This window comes from Balaenoptera acutorostrata, chromosome 1 (assembly GCF_949987535.1).
Source record: "Balaenoptera acutorostrata chromosome 1, mBalAcu1.1, whole genome shotgun sequence".
NCBI lineage: Eukaryota > Metazoa > Chordata > Mammalia > Artiodactyla > Balaenopteridae > Balaenoptera > Balaenoptera acutorostrata.
In genome coordinates this window covers 31,925,071-31,945,878 of record NC_080064.1, presented here as the reverse complement: position 1 = coordinate 31,945,878, position 20,808 = coordinate 31,925,071, and the positions used below count along the sequence as shown (strand labels likewise).

Here is a 20,808-nt window from a genome sequence, read left to right as displayed (position 1 = left end):
TCACTGTAAAGAAATGAAAACAAAAGCATCATGATAAATGGTAACTGGTACTTGGCCTCAGTTTAAGGGATGGAAGGAGTGTTGGGGAATGTGACAAACTGAATAGCATGTGTCCTGTCTAAAGGGGGCAGCAGCTACTCAGCTCCATTCTGTTGCTGTCAAGAATCAGGGCCCCAAATTGTCAAGTCTTCAAATTTTTCAAGAGAAGCCAGAAATCTTTTGTTATTGTTTAAGTGTGAAACATTCCACTTTAAAAATGTGGGGCAATTAATCTTTTTTTTTTTTTTAAAGCACTGACCAAAAAAAACCCAGGATGGAAATGGCCTGGAGCTGCCAGATTTCAACCCTTGGTTGGAGGGAAAATTGCAGGCTGGAAAAGCAATTTACTTTGAACTCTGATGATTTTTTACATCCAGCCTTGCTCTCTTCTTACCCTCTCTTCTTAATGTTGCTAATTGCTTTTCTAAAAACTGAAATCTGATCATTCAAAAAACACTTCCTGAGCTCTTATCACACGGCCATGATCCTTGTTGAGCTCTTGGGACTAAGACACAGCCAGAAGGCTGTGGTAAGTGATAAAACAAAGATGAACAAAATAAGGGAGAACGCAAAGGAGGGGGTCATTCATATTGCTTGGGCTGCGTGTGAGGTGTATTCAAGAAAAGGTCCAAATTCTTGGGTTTGGTATTCAAGACCATGATCTGATTTCTTCCCATTTCTAAATCGTCAGATCCCATTGTTCACCAACCCCTACTCAATACCCTGGTGATCTCAGCCACCCAGAATTGCTCTCATGCTTACAAACTTTGTAGGAGCAGTTTCTTCTGCCTGTAGTGATCCCACTTGCTACCTTCCCACTCCCAGACGAATGCATTAATCCGTCCGCATCGGTTATCGCACGGTTTTCTGTGAAAGCTTCCCGAATTCCTGAGCATTTACTAGGCCTTTGTTGAGGTCCCACAAGCCCTGTTATATATTGTTGCCTATTATAGATGTTGTTAACTGTTGATACGCCGACCCCCTCCAATGGACCGTGCATTCAGCCCCGGTGTCGGCGCGGCTGTGCAAAGATGTCGGTGACAGGTCGTCTCCTCTCCCGCAAAGATGGGAAAACTACAATTCCCAGAAAACCCTACGTCAGAACGGAGCCTGCGCCGTTGCTATTCTCACCACGGGCGCCCGCTTGGATTCCTACGCTTTGCGTTACGAGTGTTGTAACTCGGCCGTTAGGGGCGGGTTGCCGGCTCTTGTAACGCCCGTCATTTATCTTTTATTTTCCTTGTTCTAAGATCCTCACGTGGAAGTGTAGTTTTACAACGAAATCAAAGGGTTTTATGCGCAGAGAGGCAAGCCTGAGCTGTCGCCTTCTTCATTCTGTATTCGGGAACCCGAGGCTCAGAGAACCGGTGAAACAGGACTAGGCGTTCGCCGCGGGGTCCAGCGACCTGTTCTTCCGCGATAGAGCCTTGCTCCCATCTTCAAAGCATAAGAGGATGGCTCAATGTTAATTGAAGGCCCCTATGCCCACTCCTCTGAAAACTAGCCTCAGCTGCTGCGTGGACGGTCACAGGCCATTTAACGTCCCCTTGGGTCTCCATTCACTGGACTTCTGTCCTTGACCTATAGGATTTCCTCATGTTTACACACCTCAGTCATAACCCGAGAAAAGCTTTTAACGCTACCTTTCTACAGGTAGGCCACCTATAATTTAGCACATTGGGAACTTTAGGTCTGTATCTGATACCACTGTTACACAGATTTGAATAAACTGGGTAGCCTGAGGATCCTAGCACATTTCGGGAAGTCAGTGAGTTTGGAAACTTACCCCCCACCCTCACCCCCAAGCCAGAGCTATAGGATAGATTCAACAAAAGCAAACAGCAAAGTAATCTGAAAGAGAAAGTAATGGGTCCCAAGGCCTGGAATATAATGGAAATCAGAGTGACTGTTTAAAAAAGTAAAAAAGGGACTTCCCTGGCAGTCCAGTGGTTAAGACTCTGCGCTTCCAATGCAGGGGGCGTGGGTTCCATCCCTGGTTGGGGAACTAAGATCCCACATGCAGCGTGGTGTGGCCAAAAAAATAAAAAAAAAGTAAAATCATGCCATTTGGGGGTAGATAAAATATCAAGTCGAAGATGCAACAGAACCAGGAATCACTGAAGCAAACTGAAGTGGGGAGGAAAGCTGTGCCAGGCTTGTGGTAGGGGTAATCTGATGTTGGTAAACATTCCATCCCTAGAATTAAATTCCCCTCATTCTGATATGTGGAGCTATCTCTTGACTTTAATTAGGCTTCCCAAGTGATATGATTACATGAAGAAAACACACTAAGGCCAATGGGGCAGTCTACTGCACCTGACATATTTCTCATCATAAATTAACACACTGGAGTCTGGTTCTATATAGACCAATATAGCTTTACTAGTCAGCTTTCCTGAGTACAGATCAAGGTAATTAAACTACCTGGAGGGAAGCTGCCGAGAGTGGCCTTCCCCTGGAAACACCCTGATTTCTCTGTCCAGGTGCACAGAATACTTACCAAAGGAAGTTTTATCACATTCCTGCCCAGAGACTGTGAGCCTCTCTAGGGTAAGGACGGCATCTCTCTTACCTTGGCTGCAGAGACAACCTGCAGAAGGCTTAAAGTAATTTGATCTTAGAGTTAAGGAAGAGTTTCAGGTAGTGCACTGACTACTGGAAAAGGGGAGGAGTAGCCACATAATTCATTTAGTCATTCATCATTTAAGAGCCAAGAATAGATAATAGCTCAAGGTGCTACTAAGGGCTCAGTATAGTGGAAGAGTCATGTAGACCCATAAATGCATTACACGATTACCTTCCTCAGAAAGGTCTCTCTTACCACCCAGTTTAGGCATCCAGTTACTCACTATCATTCCCATTTTATTTTCTTCAAACACTTTTAAATCTTGGATGAAAACAGTGTACTAGTTTGCCTTTCTTGCCTCACAACAGTGTTAAGCACCATGAGAGAAGGGACCTTGTCTGTCCAGCTCAGTGATATATTCCTAGTGCCCAGAAGAGTACTTGGCAAATAGTAGATGCTCAATAAACATTCATCAAATGACTAAGTAACACTGCCTTCAAGAAGGGAGCAGAAAGACAACTGCCACTTGAGTAGGCCATTTGTCAAGTGAGAAGGTGTTAATTCCAGGCAGAAGAACAGGAGCACCATGAAAAATGACAGTTTGAGAGGAAAATTTAATAATCCATGCAAGAGCTAACCAGAACCTTTAAGAATAGGTGGATTGGGCTTCCCTGGTGGCTCAGTGGTTAAGAATCCGCCTGCCAATGCAGGGGACGTGGGTTCGAGCCCTGGTCCAGGAAGATCCCACATGCTGTAGAGCAACTAAGCCCGTGTGCCACAACTACTGAGCCTGACGCTCTAGAGCCACAACTACTGAGCCTGCGTGCCACAACTACTGAAGCCCACACGCCTAGAACCCATGCTCCACAAGAAAAGCCACTGCAATGAGAAGCCCACCCACTGCAATGAAGAGTAGCCCCTGCTCGACGCAACTAGAGAAAGCCTGCGTGCAGCAACGAAGACCCAACACAGCCAAAAAAAAAAACAAATAAAAGTTAAAAAAAAAAAAGATACTGGGGATATAAGACAGACTAGGGCTATTTAACAGAACTTGTCAGGCTTTTAAAACTCATAGGGTATTCCCTGGCAGTCCAGTGGTTAAGACTTGGTGCTCTCACTGCCATGGGCCCGGGTTTGATCCCTGGTCAGGGAACTAACATCCCACAAGCTGCTCGGTGTGGCAGAAAAATAAACAATAAATAAATTTAAAAATACATATATCTGTCCTCCATAAACACATAACTCAGAAGACACCAGTAATGCTTGCTGAATGACTGAAAAACATTCAAAAGCCAATATAAACATGTCTTTCCCTACTTTTCTCCCATTAACATGAAGGCACACTGGGTACCATGCCTCAGGAAATGTGGATCCACCTACTGCTAAGACCAACTAGACAACTGAAATATAAAAATCATTTTCTTAAAAGCATAAAAAAACTAACTAGGTAATGAGGAATTACTGAGCCAACATCTAGATAAGAACCCAGAGAGCCTAGAACTCAAAGCATCTCTTCCTCTTAAGGCATTTGCCAATCTGGAAAAAGCCCCTGGGTGCCTGAACTACGATTTTAGGAGCCTCATGGACTGATGGGGACAACTACAGCTATAGGAGACTACACATACTTTGAAGGCCTTTTCAAGGGAAGAACCACCAGGGCAGCACAGAAGTCACTGTTCCTTAACAGTATTTAACAAACTATCTTTAAACTCATGCTATCTTCTGATAAACATAAAATTCTCACACCCACCTTTGTAACTAAAATTTCAAAATTAAGTATGCTAAAGATAAAACTGGTCATTCTGAAGAGTATGCTCCCTGTCCTCATCCTAGAGAATCATTACTCTAAAAAGTTCATTAGCTCTTTCTGGAAGATGTTCACTTTGGCAACCAGTTTACATTTGTAAGCAGAATTTTTCATCATACCTCAACCTGAGGTGTGACTCCCCCATCCATGATGCACCAAACTTGCCTGGTTTGTGAGCTTTCTCAAGTGTCCATCAATGCTACAGTGCAGGGGCCCACACACTTTTCTATAAAGGGCCAGAGAGTATTTTCAACTCTGTGGTCCATACTGTCTCTTGCTCTGGAGTTGCAGTATGAAAGCAGCCACAGACGCAAACAAATAGGCGTGGCAGTGTTCCAATATAACTTTATTTACAAAAAATAGGCCATAGTTTGCTGATCCCTGCTGAATAACAAAATACAGATTCACTGAAAGGCATTACTGAATTCACTTGTCATTCATCTTTTATTTTTTAGTCAAACACTTAAAATGTACAAATTCTAATAAGAGAATGTGAGAATTCATGTTAACAAGGGGCTATTCGTTCTGGAAAGTTGAGAATCACCACTGCAGAAAGAAAGGTTTTGGTCTTCAGATCTGATGAAGACCACTGTAAAGAAACCTGCTGTAACATTTTCAAGTGCATATTATATGCCCCAACCTGTGCTAAATATAAATACTTTCTTTACATGGACTATTTAGTTTAATCTATTTGAAAACAAACCCCAATGATGTACATACAATTAACCCTCATTTTACAGATAAGGAAACCGTGGCTCAGAAAGTTCAGTAGCTTGGCAAGGCTCACATAGCAAATTAGTGGCAGAGCAGACTAAACTCTAGGGCTACAAACATCCAAAGGCCATTCCTTTAGCTACTATTCTAAACAACCAATCCTCCCTGGTGGGCAGAGAAGATTCACCGTGTGTGGAAGGTTGGCCCAAGTTCATGTGTCTTCTGATGTTCTTCTTTTCCTGGGAGCTCTTGACAGTTATGACTGCCTCACAAACTTTAATCTCCCCTGTACTCCTCTGACCTAGGTATGCAGGGACACCTACTCCTTTCATTCCCCTTAAGGTGAAGACTTTACTAAAAGATAATGAATGGAATTCAAACAGAAAAAAATTATAACTAGCTCACTAGATACAAATCTTCTGAGACCACAGGTCCTGGCCCATCCTTACGGTCTCTGTAGGTTGACTTCTTCCCTGGGCCTTGACCTATTTCCATGAGACAAAGACACTTCCCTACCTGGGAATGCCCCTACATTCAAGCCCTAGAAATCAAGGTCTAGGAAAAAACAACTTTCACTAGTCTAAGGCTTACCTTACAGGTCCCCATTTTCTGACCTAGGAGTCATCTTTTCTCTGCATAAAACATTAAACAAACATGTCCAGTCCCTTTTGAAGAGATCCCAAAACCCAGCCATGGTGGTGTGGTCTTACTCTGTGGCCCCAAAGGGCAACCATATGATAATAAAACAGCCTAACAACACTAGGTGCAGTGAGAGAGTGTCTGTCATTTTCCTTATAGAAACCTACTCTATTTCCCACCCAGCAGCCATTTAGTAGGAACGGGGCTGACACCTGCAAAAGTGAGTGAACATATCACACTGATTCTGTAACAAGAAGACTTCAGTGAGGCAGCGTTGCCCATTCCTGGCCCATCCTTCAGGACTTCGAATGGCCCCCACAGATGCCCTGCCCTTGTTTTGGGGTGACTATCCCACTGTAAGGCCACTCGCATTACAGCCACTGCTATTCTCCTCTTCCAGGAACAAGTGACTACCCTGGAAAAAGAAGAGATGAAACACACTGCCCTTCAAATATGAAGTAAAAATAATTCTTTAATTATTAAAAGATCACTTCTGGGCTTTAAAAAGTCTTTAAATCTTAAATGTAATGCTGAAATAGGGAAATGGTTATAGCAGCCTCACATAAATTATTTGAATTAATAAACATTATCACAGTATTAAGAAGGCAAGGTAAACAAATAGCTTAAGTATTTTATTTGTTTGCAACTAAGCTTGTTAACACTATATAATGAAAATGTACAAAGAATAATGTTGCAGTTTTTGGTTAGATTTAAGTCAAAGACATTCATTAATAAGGAATCTTCGAATGTGAATATTCCAGAAACTTCTCTAAGCCATCTGATAAGGACAACTGTCTCTGAATATTACCTTACTTTGGAAGGTACTGGCATACATTTGAATTAAACTGTTTTTTTTCAAAATAAGCCTTAATTAAAAAAACTATTCTATATTCAAACTAAAACAATTTTAATAGAACTTTCCTTTCCAGAAACAATAATAAAGGAAACAAGGCATTTTGTAAAACGTGGTCCTGAACAAGTCACAGTAAAAAATAAATGTATACTTAACTTCCACCTCCTCAAAACAGAGGCTACTTTCTGTTCCTCAGCCTTGGAAATAAGGTGAAGAACAGTCTGTAAGCAACTTCAGGCAGGGGGTTGCCAAAACAAAGCTCAAGCAATTGAACATGGACATCTCTTAAAAGAATTTGGGGGAACCTGACCAAAGGATCCAAATTCTATTTTTAATAACTGATACAAAGGTGAAGTGGCGCCTCCCAAGTAGCAGTGCCTCGGGGCATGGCCCAGCCCCATGCTCACCTTTGTCAAGCTCCCAAGCAAACCCTGCTGCTCCTGCTCCAGAGGAGACTCCTTTCCTTCTTAGAGGTTCAGTGTCCAGGGAGCTCCTTGTGTGAATGAGGTGAGCACAGACTCCACGTGGGTATTTTAAGGCTTGGAGTCAAAGTAATGTTCTAACACAGCTAGGCAGAGTCATGTGTCAAATGGCCTGTCTCGGGTTTGTTCTAATTCCTCACCACGCATTTGCAGACCTAGGACCACAGACCTTTGCTATGTCGTCATAATCACATCTAATGTCCATCCTAACTTATGATTCATATTCTGTGCCTGGAAACAGTCCCTGTATTTAACAATAACACCTACACAGAAAACAATCCACTGTTACAACTTATATGGTCACAAAACATTAATGATCTTCTGTAGACCAAGGAAATGTTTTTAACCATAATTGTCGTGCATCAAATTCACAGCCAGAATCCCCAAGATCAAAAAAATTTGCACAATACAAATAATAACTTAAAATACATACACACACATACACACACTCTCACACACACTTCTTACAGAACTGTGCTTGGGGAAACTCCATTTGTTGAGTGCCACTGAGGGCATATTTTGCTAAACTGCTGCTCCAGGTATTTTTGTTTGGAAAATCTATCACAGTAGGGCACAGCTGTTTATTGGATGAGCAGAAAAGAAAGATATGCTTGTGGCAACCGGAAAGTTTTAAGGTCTTTCAAGTTGTATAAAATGGACCTGCAGAAACATTTAAGTGTTCTCAGGATGCAAAGTTGGAGCTGAAATGTGATATCAAACCAGTTGCAAAAAGTGTACAGCAGCCATCTCTTGAGGTCAAACCTGGTACCCAGATATGCAAGAAAGCTTCAGGACACGTCTATAAATTAGGAATAAAAAACAAATGAGTGTAAGAATACTAAAAATATAGTGTCATGCTTTTTTAATATTAACTAACGGTAAATGTGATAAACAGTAGAGGATATCAATCACCACTAAAGAGGGCCTAAATTCGCAAGAATTTAAGAAACCTAACTCAGATTCAGTTTACATATATAGCTATTTCTAATTTATGTTTTGAGTAACGGGTAGTTGCAAGATGTTTAGAATTAAGAAATTCTGACCACACACTTGATAAACTAGCTTAAGGACTCAACTTTCATAAATAAACAATTGAAACTACCTTCTGAGGGAAAAGCCAGGTATTAAACAAATTGGCACTGAAGTCAGACCACCTGGGCTTTTAATCCTGGCTGAACCACTAGCTGTATGAGCCTGGACAAATTATTTAAATTCTTTAAATGCTATCCTTACCTGTAAAATGGGACTAGGAATAGTTCCTCCCCAACAGGTTAATTGTGGATTAAATAAACTTTGTGAGGATTTAAAGGGTTTAGCACAGTGCTGGACATATAAGTATTCTTTAAATGTTATCTATTATTTTACTTCACAGGGGCTTTCTGCTCTCAGGAGACAAGGTACTCAGTGTCAAAATCTTGCTCTTGGAAGTTGAAAAATTCAATGAAAATCTTGGCAATACTTACAGCTTGTTGGCCTTGTCCCATATCGTCGCATAATCTGATCATGTGTGAATTTCACAAAAGATTCATATTGTTCTGTGAGGGGAAAGACAGTGTATACTATCCCCAGAAACTCTCCCACAGTTTTTCAAGAATCAAGTGTCAGAATCACATCTAGCTTCCCAGTTTATATTATCCACTCTCAGGCCCTGCTTATAATGGTCACTCTGAGATCTGTTCCTTTCTCTTAGGTCCCAGAGCCAAATCCCTGGCTCCTAGGTTTGGTCACTGATCATTGCTAACATTTTCCTAATAATCTCACCCCTGCTGTAATTCCATCTCTTGCTAATGACTTCCCAAGATAGACAGCTGTGCTCACTACCACAAGCCAGCAAATTTTAGTATATCTCCTATAGGACATGAAGCTTGAAGCTCTTTTCTGCACTCTATCTTTTCTATAAATTTCAACATACACACTGAGTGATAGAGGTGGAATGGCTAGAAAGCTAAGAGAAAATTCCACATTACCTAATTGCAGACAGTTCCACAGAAGTACCTTCTGAAGGGAAACTCAGTAGAAAGACAGAAGGTAGTCTGACATCCATGAACACAGAAGTGACTTACAGCCAGCTGGTCTAAACAATTTTGGAGTGGGGGTAGAATAGGGGAATGACATACTACAGCTACTTCTTATAATACACATTGTTAGTATATTAAAGGATAAAAAAAATGTTACTATAAAGAAATTCTTTTAACTCTGTTGTTAAATCAACAGTTCTCAATTTAAAGCCGACCAATTAACATTCTGTGGTGTGGGCCACATGAGGAAACAATACTGTTACAGGAAGAAGCTGTTGCCTAAAACCTCTCTGATCACAACATCACCCTCTTTCACTAAACAGGTACTACTTCCTATTCCTGATTTAGATCCCTTCCTTTCACAAAAGGGTCTACTGGTTGCCATCACTAATCACTCTTTGTTCTAGCCTGAGCAGTGCTTTCCAGACTTTAAAGTACCTCTAAATCACAGGATGCCTGACTTCCCACATCCACAAAGTGACTCCCACCAGGAAGTCTGAATGTGTTGACTATACTCTTCCCAACCACCTGTTGGGAGGTCAGCATGATTCCTACCACCTGTTTACCCACCAGCTTGCCCGAATAACCTACTCGATGCCTTTATTCATATGGAAAATTCTTGAAAGAAAAGCTTGGCTTATCGTGTTTCAGAAATGTAAATGAAAAGTCCTTCCATATAATGTATAAATAAAATGTTTAGAATCCAAAAGAGAGTAACCAAAGAGAGAAACGTAATACTCACAATTCATTAAACCTTCTGGTATTCAGTCTTAACGCTTTTTCTAAGTTACCATTTACTTAACTGGGATTAATCCTTACAGAACCTTATTAACAATGGCATAGCCACTGCCTCAGCCTACCTGCTAGTTTGGTATTGAGGATTTGCTCATATTCCTCCCGAATTTTATCTTCATAGTCTTTTAAGAGACGCTCACATATTATTCCAACTTGTCGGAGGGTAAAGGTGGGCTGGTCCTTCTTCATCCAGGAGGAACCTGGCCAAAAGACATATCTAGTTTACATAATACATTCTAGCTCTAGGGTTCTGAATTAGTAACTATGCAAAGAGTCCTAGGATATAAAAATTGTTTAGAAAAATGATATTTTCCACTACTTTACATGGAATAGTTTCACAAAATTCTGACATTCATTCTACAAGGCAAGGCTGAAGGTAAATGAAGAAGTAGGAAGAAAGCATATTCAGGTGTGCTAAATGATCTGCACACAGAAAAACAGTTCTGATGCCATAACGATCCGAGCCCATACAGAATGCTCACTTGGTAAAGGACAAGAACAAAAAGGTTAAAGCTGATATAAAGCCTCTAGTCTGAATTAGAGAAAGTAGATTCACAATATAAGAGCTACCCAGATCCTTGGAGATCATCTACACCTATGTTTAATCATGGTGGTGCATTATAATTATCTGTAGAATTAACAACAACAAAAAAGATACGTATGCTGATTTAATTCTGGGGTAGGGCTTAGGCATCTTTTAAGTTCCACAGGTGATTCTGATAAGAAATGGCTGACTTGCCCAATATAAAAAACTGTTAGCTAAGTCACTGACGAATGACGGAAGGAGATGATTAGGCACTACACATCTCATCCTTGATCCCTTTTGAAACTAGGTTGAGAAAAATGAAATGTTCATGAGATTGCAGCTGGAAACCAAAATTTCCCCTGGGATGCCAGATGGAAATTGGCTTCCTGATCATGATAAAAACAGCAGCTCTGTTGGCAGCCCAGTTCTGAGTTTTCCTCAAAGCTCAGCCTGGAATCTGTTTCTTCAGCCCTCTTAGTCTATAAACCAGTTAACGTCTTGAAACAAATCATTTTTTGCTTAAACCAAAATTTTTTCTCTACAAATAAAACCTGCAAAACATCTAGTCAGTAATTATTTATAATTGTTTCTCTACCTGTAACATTTTATTACTTCAAAATGATATTACTAAAATCCAAAGAGAATATTAAGGAGAGACTTGCTAGCTACAACCACTGAAAGATCTATCACTCATGTATGGGCAAGAGCAATTAATTGGAAAGGGTGTTGTTTGAGGGTCAAGACCTTTGGGTTTTAAGAGGACAATTTTTTTTTTTTTAATGTATTTATTTTTGGCTGCGTTGGGTCTTTGTTGCTGTGCGTGGGCTTTCTCTAGTTGCGGCGAGCGAGGGCTACTCTTTGTTGCGGTGCGTGGGCTTCCCACTGTGGTGGCTTCTTGGGTTGTGGAGCACGGGCTCTAGGCGCACGGGCTTCAATAGTTGTGGCATACAGGCTCAGTAGTTGTGGCTCACGGGCTCTAGAGCGCAGGCTCAGTAGCTGTGGCGCAGAGGCTTAGTTGCTCCATGGCATGTGGGATCTTCCCGGACCAGGGATCAAACCCGTGTCCCCTACATTGGGAGCACGGAGTCTTATCCACTGGACTACCAGGGAAGTCCCCAAGAGGACAATTTTTAAAAAAATTATTTGAGGTGAAATTCACAGAAAACGAACCATTTTAAAACTGAACAATTCAGTGGCATTTAGTATAGTCATAATGTTGTACAACCACCACCCCTATCTAGTTTCAAAATATTTCCACCACTCCAAATAACACCCCTTACCCATTAAAAGCAGTTTGTCCCCATTCCCCGCTCCCCCTATCTCCTGGCCAACATCAATCTGTGTTCTGTAAGGAGACAAGTTTTGTTAGTTAGTTAGCTAGTTAGTTAGTTAGTTATGGATGGATGGCTGTGTTGGGTCTTCGTTTCTGTGCAAGGGCTTTCTCTAGTTGCGGCAAGCGGGGGCCACTCTTCATTGCGGTGCGCGGGCCTCTCACTATCGTGGCCTCTCGTTGCGGAGCACAGGCTCAAGACGCACAGGCTCAGTAGTTGTGGCTCACGGGCCTAGCTGCTCCGCGGCATGTGGGATCTTCCCAGACCAGGGCTCGAACCCGTGTCCCCTGCATTGGCAGGCAGATTCTCAACCACTGCGCCACCAGGGAAGCCCAGGAGACAAGTTTTAATCAAGGTAATTTTTAATAACTCTTAGAACTGTTATAAAGTAGAATATTCTGTGAGGAAACAAGTTCCTCTACTGTTAAAGTAGGCAGAGTCCACCACCAGTGGTGATGTTTGGGCCCTGGCCTGTTGACTATTTACAGGGATATGGCAGGCAAGACTCATGGCTGAACTATGTGACCATGAAAGTTCCCTCCAACCCTGAGATTCTATTTTTGAGCCATCCTCTCTGACCACCTGTCAATGTTACAGAGCAGTGCTGTCACACAACTTTCTGCAATAACGGAAATGTTCTATAGTGCTGTCTAATACAACAGCTACACGTGACTACTAAGTACCTGAAATATGGCTACCGCAGCGAGAAACTGAATTAAAATTTTATTAAATTTTAAGTAATTGAAAATTAAACAGCTACATGTGGCTACTGGCTACGGTATTATATACTGCAGTTATAGAGGGTACTCTTGAATTGCGTGGAAGGAAGTCCAATCAAATCAATCTAAGGTCTTTTGCAATTTCATGACTCCATGGTTTTAAAAGTATTTATAAGTAGTAATACAATGAATACACTTTACCAATTTTATTAGTTTAGATAAAATCAATTCTGGTTTAGGAAACCATCATTTTAATTACCACTTACAAACTCTTAAATGGATGGTGCACACTAAAACATGCTTACCTGGCGAACTAGGTGCTGTGAGTGCTGAGGAGTGAGGCTGACTTTCCGAAGTACAAGCTTCACTCTGATTAAGAACAACTTCTAAATGTCTCCACCTCTGGTAACGACTATATTCTTGTTTTATGTTCTGAAAAATTTGCTCTAATAAAAAAGAAACACACTTGAGCATTCACTTTACTGTGTTACTTCTTCAAGCTTCTTGTCCCTCCTCCCATGTTATATTAACAAAAGTGTTTATACCAGATAAAGCACTCCTCCTATAATCCCCAAAGTGTTTCCTCTTGTTGCCACTATTTCAGTAATACATAGGATAGCAGCTATTTTGGCATAAACCACCCAGGTAGTTCCCTTTGCTTCTTTTCTTGTGACAATGAAGACCAGATCTGCTGTTTGCTGTAGAATTAAGTAGGACAACTTACAGCAACAAACAAACAAAACCATCCTTAGCTCCTTCACCTAATAAGGAGCTATTTTTGATCTCCTCTGAGTTGCACAACTTCACAAACAAGGGTATTAGGAACGAGTCTCTTATACCAAGGCCTTCTAACAATGAAACTCTTGTCCTGTTTGGGATTCAAGATCTTTGGGGAAGAGGAGAGCAGAAAACATTATGTTCACAGCCTGGACACTGACCAAGAGAAGACCTGAGGTTACTGCTTGGAACTGATGGTCAGAGCTTAGAAAAGAATTTTCTGATCCTATAAGAGGCAATATTTGGTAGGATTCAGATTACTATTCTGTGTCAAGGTAATCATAAACTAATTTGTTAACGCTATTAAACGGAGTCCAGGGAACACAAATCACTAACCACCTTGAAGGCCACTCCCAGAGACAACACAGAATCTGGAAAGATGTGGTTTTCAACAAGTTTTTTTGGGTTTTTTGATAGAATATGTATTCACTTTCCAGATCATAAAGCCTCCTTATAAAAAACAAAAACCAGGAAATTATATCACCCCCCCACTCACATTATTCTAATATTTACTTTGTTATAACAATTTTTTTTTAATGGGGGGTAAGTGTTAATAATGCCATTTTGCTTCTTCCTACCTATGTGACTATGACCTTGGGAAATCATTCAGGATCTTTAGCCTAGTACTTCAAAACAAATGTTAATTGCCTACCCAATAAAGTTGTGAGAATCAACACCAAAGACATTAACAACATCATAACAAGTGATGGTACAGTCCAGGGACTGACATGAACTCAAAGTAGCTCCACACGTAGCTAAACTCCAGAACTCTCAAGCCTGAACATTGGAACAATGCAGGATTAGCAAAGCTTTCCTTTCAGAATGCTATGAAGATCATATTTTAGATCCCTGAATTTATGAAGTCCTTGCTTCATCTTTAAAATGCGTTAGTCTCCAAGCACATACTTGCCAGAATCAATACAAGGATGTAAGAAACTGCAAAGACTTGAAACAAGAAAGGACAAGTATGAGGACAATGCTCATGAGAACAGAAGGTCTTTGATAAACTTCTAACTGCCTCCTGTACAGCAAAGTGAACAAATGGAAAGATACAACATTAAGGCTGGTAGAAAGACTGGGAAGTCCAAGAATCTAAACATGGCATGCACAGGAGAAAAAGAAGTAGCTGTGACTTTCTTCCCAAGCAGGCCAAGGCATTTTTTCAAAAAAAAAAAAAAATGCAAATTTCTTTTTAACAGTGGATAATAATTTAAATTCTTGCCTCCCGTTATTATTTGAGGTTGTGCTTCCAGCTTATGTCAGACTAAGCCCATCTTCAAAATTTTACAATGACTCCTAGTTGCTACAGACCAAATTCAAACTCTTGAACATGGCATTCCATGCCTTCCAAGACTTGGCCCCAAATTATTTTTCCAGTTCTACTACAACCGAGTTGCATTAAACTATCCTTTCCTTAACCTGTGGGTTTTCTAGCCTTTGCTCTAGCAGTTTTCCTTTGCTTGAACTGGGGCAGTCTCTCCCCCCAACATTATTCAAGACCCAGCTAAAATGCTACCTCTTTCTGGAAGTTAATTCTCCAACCCTCAAGTCATGATCAATTAACTGCTTTGCATCTAGACTCCCTCCATGTTTACAAACATTTCCTGGAGGTCAGCAAACCCCTTCCATGTCTGGTATCCATCTAGCTCCTTTAAGCAATGAAAGGCTTAATTTTATAGGCTCCTTCCATAAAAAAATGCTATGATACATATCTTTTTTTTTTTTAAGTTTAGTAAGAACATAGTTTCTTGACTATTTCTGAGAGAACTTTTGAGTTAACAACTAGGATATTTTGATACGAAGCCACTGATTTTTAAATTCACTTTTCTATTAGTTGGCTTTATTCTTTCTTTTTGTATAGCAATTAATATTTCCTCCCCATTCTTCCTTTTTAATCCAGAAGGCATCTTTCACTTCAGCCAAAGCATCAAATTATTCAGTTTCTTTCATGACAGAACCATAACTGATCAACCTTTACAAATTAATATTTTTAATAAAATATTTTAACACAAAATGACCAAGAAATCTATGCAAAAATTAAATTTTAAGATTAAAAAAACAGCGACACCATTACAGCACCCTGCCATATTTAGGCTTCCAAATACATTGAACAATCACTTAGTAAGCATTTGCTATGTTGTGAACTACCATAAAATTAATCTAGAGGGTAGTATTGGAAGAAATAAAACATTTACATAAATTCCATCGAGACAGGGCAAGTATTAATTCTATTTTGCAGAAGAGAGATCCAGAAAGATTATGTGACTATCCTTGGGTATCTGTAGGAGCAGTGGAAGAAAAAAATATCACTTCAAGAGGACATCTATGTACCCTGCTTTTGCAAACATTATTTCATTCAGTACATAAGGCTTTGAAACAATAAGTGATCAGGGAATTTAAAGTAGAATAGAGTTCCTTATGGAGCAGGGTTAGTCAGGTAATGATGGAAGACTTGAAGAAATGACTGTATTTGGATTAGCAAACAGAAGGTGAAAACATCACGATGGAAGACAGGATACAGGCACAGCCAAGTGGGTCTGGGGGAAAAGAGCAAAGGCATAGTTCGGGAAAAAAATGTATAAAAGACTGACTAAGTAAGAAATGGTTAGAGTTGATAAATCCTTTGAATGCCAGGATAAAGAAGAGATAAGGTGAACACGAGTAAGGATACAGTGCCTAGGAGAGCCTGGCTGGCAACTGCTGGGATCTTGGTGTGAGAGGATGAGGGCCTCAAATCTGCATCGTGGATACACAGAGGGAGGAGGAAATAATGGCTAAAGACACTGGTAACTGAAAAGGGGCAAGAAAAGAATGATTTTAAGGCCACCTCAAGGTTTTGACAACGCTTGAGGAATAGAAAAACCCACACAAAGAAATGACTTGCCAAAGTCCAGTTTTGAGGCACCCCCGCCCCGGCCCCGCATTTCCGGGAGCCCTTTAAAACTGCTAACTATTCATTCGGATGCACTTTCCCCTCTACTCCTGCGCAATGGTTAGGGGTTCGGGTTTTTTTTTTTTTTTTTTAACTTTATTGTCACACCAGTTCTTCTCTTTCCTTGGCCTATGTGGAATCCCTATTGAAGGAAAATCTCTCTGTTACGGATGGTTGAATTCCTGCTTCCAGAACCTCTGTATGTTTAAGGATTCTCAAATTCTAGCTAACGACCTACCGATTTCAAGCCATATATGGTACAGGACCACAGTCATACAATAAAAGAACAGGGCCAGTCTCTTAGAAACAGGTTGAAATCGGATTCCACGACTTCGACGGCGGCCTGAGGTCCCTAAAGACTTCTGGAAATCAGGTCTCCCTACAAGCCACAGCACAGTGCTGCAGAGCACGCACTCAGGCCCCCTCCCAGCAACCCGCCCCCAACCCCACACCCTCAAGGCCGGGTTCGTGAGCGGAATCCAATTTTCCATGGCCCACTGGATCTGCAGGGTGGCTCAGTGCAGGCGCGGGTGGCGGACGCAGGAAGGGCTACGGGGGCTGCGAGGGCCCCGAGCGGCCGGGGATATTCCCATCTTCCTCCTGCCCACCCCTCTAGGGTCTCCAGCTCCAAGAAAACCGAAAACCGACACTGTGGCCCCCCGACGCCTCCCGGATGTCTCCCATGCCCGGAAGCGACCAGGCCCAGCGACACCCCAGTTCCCTTTTCTCAGAGCAAAGAAGGGGTCCGCGAGTGAATTAGCCTAGCGTTCATGACCTTCCCTCCCCCACCCCCTTCAAAAAAATGCCTGGGCCTGGCTTCCTGCCAAGCCCGCAGCGTAGGTTACCCGGGGTTGGAAGGCGCCGCTCGCTGCCGGGCGGGGCGGGCTGCTGCAGAGTCGGCGGTGGGGTCTGCGTCTGAAGCAGCGGCGGCGGCTCGGCGTCCGGGGGCCTGAGGCCCGGAGTGGGGCCGGGCAGAGGGGCACAGCGCCGCCGCTTTGGGGAGCCGGGACTCAGCAGCGCCGCCTCGAACTCCATGGGCCGCTTCAACGTCGCCCCGCACGCCATGCCGCTGAAGGGCCAGGGACCAGGAGCCGACGCGACTTTAACTGCGGCCCAACCTCCCGCTCCGCAGCGGAGCCCGCAAGCCAAGCCGGCTCCAATGGCGGCTCCAGCACCGGCAAAGGCGCTGGCCCCGCCTCCTGTGACGTCACGGGCCCTCGCCACCGCCCAGAACAGGGGGTGGAAGCCGGAAGGGCCGCTCTGGGAGGTCCGTCAGCACGTTCCGGCCCGTGGCGCCCCCTGCTGAGGAAATGGAAAGGCCTGGGCGGAGAGCTTGGTCACCAAGCAAGGTCGGGAAGGCCCCCACCCCCGCCACTGCCGCTCCCAGGGTCCCATCGTCCCCCCATCTTCCTGAGCAGGCGCGCCGGGGTGGCATCTTAGGTTTTCGCACCTGCGCGAACGGGCATGGGGGAGGGGAGAGTTGGCGGGGCTTGTCCAGAGGCCGCGGGGTTCGGTTGTCTCCCGGTACGGTAACCTCGTTCCATCCAGAACGCTCTAGTCACTGTGATGAGAGAGGATTATTCTAAAAGGTCTGCAGGGGCATCCCCCCGAGTCCAGGAAAGTCTTCACTTAAACATAACCCAAAGTCTGAGGGTGGACTTCAGGAAGTCCACCAACCCCATGAAATTGTGTGCAAAATAGCGTGTGTGTGTGGACGTATTTTGGGATAGATGACCCATATCTTCGTCGGCTCATCACAGGGGTCTGTTAGTCCAAACAGTTAAAGAACAAACAGAAAACAACCCACTGGCTTAAATCATCCAAGAATGGTGTCAGAGGGTTAAGAACTTCAGCTGATGACTGATTTGCCAGTCTCCCTGTCTAACCTGGCAACCCAGATGCTTCCTCAGGTCTATCCGAATTCTCCAAAGCAGTGCCAGCTATAAAGTGCTTTTGATATTCTGGAAAGATAAATAGTTAACAGGAGGGTTCTGCTTTCGGGAACCGTATGTGCATGTCTAGTACTGGGAAGTAGGTTCAATACTTTGAAGAGATCATCAAAGGGATCTGTGATCCAAAAAGGCTAAAACCTTTCTATAACTATTCATATATATATAAAATATATTATATATATATATATATATATATATATATATATATATATATATATATATATATATAAAATAATGGCCATGCCTCCTGGGATCTGTCCGTCTAACCACATCTCTGGGGTTTTCCAAAACAGTCCAAATTTCAGATACTCTCTTTTACTAGACCATATGCCAGATCAATGTGCCCCAGTATTTGAGTTGGAGAATATGAACGATACTACCTCAGTCCCATTCTTTGTCCCTTTTCTGTTGCTCTTCTCTGTCCTCCCCAGTTTCTCCAAATTTTATTAAGATCCAAACATAGGTTAAGTTTTCTTGCATTTATCTTTGACAAATAGCAGAAATAACTCTAAAATGACTGAGCATACCAAATGTTAAATTTATTTTATCCCATTTCTTTTCCATAAGGACATAAAGGTTTACAATAGGCAAAAACAAACAAACAAACAACAGCTAGAAAAAGAACATTAGGGCCAAAGAAAAAGGAGATCACAATTATCCTGGGGTTAAGCATGACTGTGACTGAATTTGATATTTTAGTTCTCAGTTTTCTGGCTGCCAGGGCAAAAATGAAAACACAGTACATGTTGAATAGATTTTGTCATCTGAAAAATCAGTTCATCAGAGGAGATAGACCGTAGATTTTTTTTCATAACACTAAATTCTAAAGGTAGTTTCTCATGTGACTTTATTAGGAACCAATAAATGATGTAATAAAGCAATTAAGAAGATTTGAACAACAAATGCAAAGGAAAAATTAAATCAATATTTCTTGTTACGTCCAATAAAAGCCAAGGACATAAAAGCAACCTAGGGATGGTTATTTTTTAAGGAGCTTGTCTAATGTGGTCCAAGCAGATTGCTTTCTTGTGGTCTGAACTGGTCCAAAGTTAGAGCTCAGAAGGTTTGAAAAGTGTGTCCCCTGGGTCATCATTCTAAATAGCATCTCTTCTAGCTAGGGTTTTGCTAAATGCTTTGACAGTCTCTACTCTGTGATCCTTTAAAACTTTGAGAGTGCCTTATAATATTAGTGTTTTATTGGTGTCAGTCTATTTATCTCTTGTAAAAATAAAATACAGTGTGTGTGTGTGAAAAAAAAACCAATATAACCCACCTGCAAAAAAAAAAAAAAAAAATTAGTGTTTTAAAACAGGAAGTTATAATTTGTTTACACATCTGACTGTGCTTCAAAACTATAAATTCCTTGAGAATAATACCCAGGCCTTATTCATCTGTGTTTCCCCATGCCCAGTACAATGTTTGAATACAGGAGGGGTAGACACAGAATAAATATTGTTCGAATGAATAAATAGTTATTATTTCAAGGTTGTTCTCTGTCCCTGAAAGCTGATAGTCCACATTACTGAATGAGGGTGGATTCAGATGATTCAGAAACCAAACAAGTAGGTGGTATATCCTGTTATAAGCTGCAGTTGACAGTGGCCCAACCAGAGGGATGTCCTTGAGGGAAGCAGATGGGCTGCTCTGACAGCTTCTCAGTGTGATTTCTCCTTATGAGGTCACCACAGTCCGGGTCTGCTTTGCTTTGCGTATTCAGACACTTGACCAGTCACAGACATACACACACGTTACTAATTACCTTTCAGGTGCTGGGCACTATGCTATCATGGCTGAAGATACCATAAAAAGAGATATGGTTCCTGCCCTCCTAAGGCTTCCAGTCTATTAGAGATGGCAGACATTAATCAAATTATAATGACAACAACTGCATAATCACAAACTGTGACAAGTGCTATGAAGGAAAAGGACAGGATATTACGAGAGAGTGCAGCGGAGGTCTTAACCTGTCTTGGAGAGCAATGAAGACTTCTCTGGAGAAGTGACATTTGAGCTAGGAATTAACTAAACAAAAAGAGAATGGGAACACCCCAAGCGGAGGGGACAGCATATCCAAAGTCCAGTGATAGAAGAGATATAATGTGTTGGAAGAATCAAAAGAAGTCTCAAGTGGCTGTGGTACAGAGCGCAAATGCAGAGAGTCAAGGGAGAAAAAACTGATGCAGAAGTCTGGAGCTTGAGCATTTAATGCCTGTAGGCTTCAAGATTTTTTACCTTTATCTTAAGAGCAGTGGGAAGCCACTTCAGGGGTTAAGGTGGGAACAAAATACTTTAAAAATGATTTACATTTGAAAAGATTCCTGCCTGTTGTTTGGGGAACAGGTTGGAGGTGAGCAGGGGTAGATGGAGGATATGCATGCCTTGTAGCATTAGTTTTATAATATTACAAGGAACCTCCCACCTCCCCGCACACACAAATTCTTTCATATCCCCACCTGGGGTGTTTCTATGATACTTCATTCACCCTGTGGATGCTCAGCAATAGGTCTGAGGCTCTGTTTACTGGTGCCAGCAATTGTCTGACCCAGGAGCATGGCTGGGCTAAAGTTGGGGCTGGGAATGCAAGGAGAGAAGGATATCATCTTCCAAAATCTTCCGGGATTCTTTGCCCAGATTTCCCAAAAGAGTTATCTATAGTGG

General features: G+C 42.0%; 1 protein-coding gene across 1 annotated transcript; it reads right to left on the bottom strand.

Moving 5' to 3' along the window:
- Positions 1–7,710: 7,710 nt before the first annotated feature.
- Positions 7,711–17,401, bottom strand: AKIRIN1 (akirin 1). The gene is made up of 5 exons (XM_007164736.3): positions 17,044–17,401; positions 12,795–12,935; positions 9,979–10,113; positions 8,564–8,635; positions 7,711–7,899 (listed from the first exon to the last, which is right to left on the bottom strand). Exons 1-5 carry the CDS (start codon positions 17,261–17,263, stop codon positions 7,889–7,891), a joined length of 579 nt encoding a protein of 192 aa, XP_007164798.2. The 5' UTR covers positions 17,264–17,401; the 3' UTR covers positions 7,711–7,888.
- Positions 17,402–20,808: the final 3,407 nt, after the last annotated feature.

What these genes read in the sequence shown, in the direction of transcription:
- AKIRIN1 (XM_007164736.3), bottom strand. Translation starts at nt 17,263, where the DNA reads ATGGCGTGCGGGGCGACGTTGAAGCGGCCCATGGAGTTCGAGGCGGCG. An exon ending in GCGGCGCCTTCCAACCCCGG is followed by an intron (nt 12,936 to 17,043) that starts GTAACCTACGCT and finishes CTTTTTTATTAG; the next exon opens with AGCAAATTTTTCAGAACATA. An exon ending in CACAGCACCTAGTTCGCCAG is followed by an intron (nt 10,114 to 12,794) that starts GTAAGCATGTTT and finishes TCTTTTGGCCAG; the next exon opens with GTTCCTCCTGGATGAAGAAG.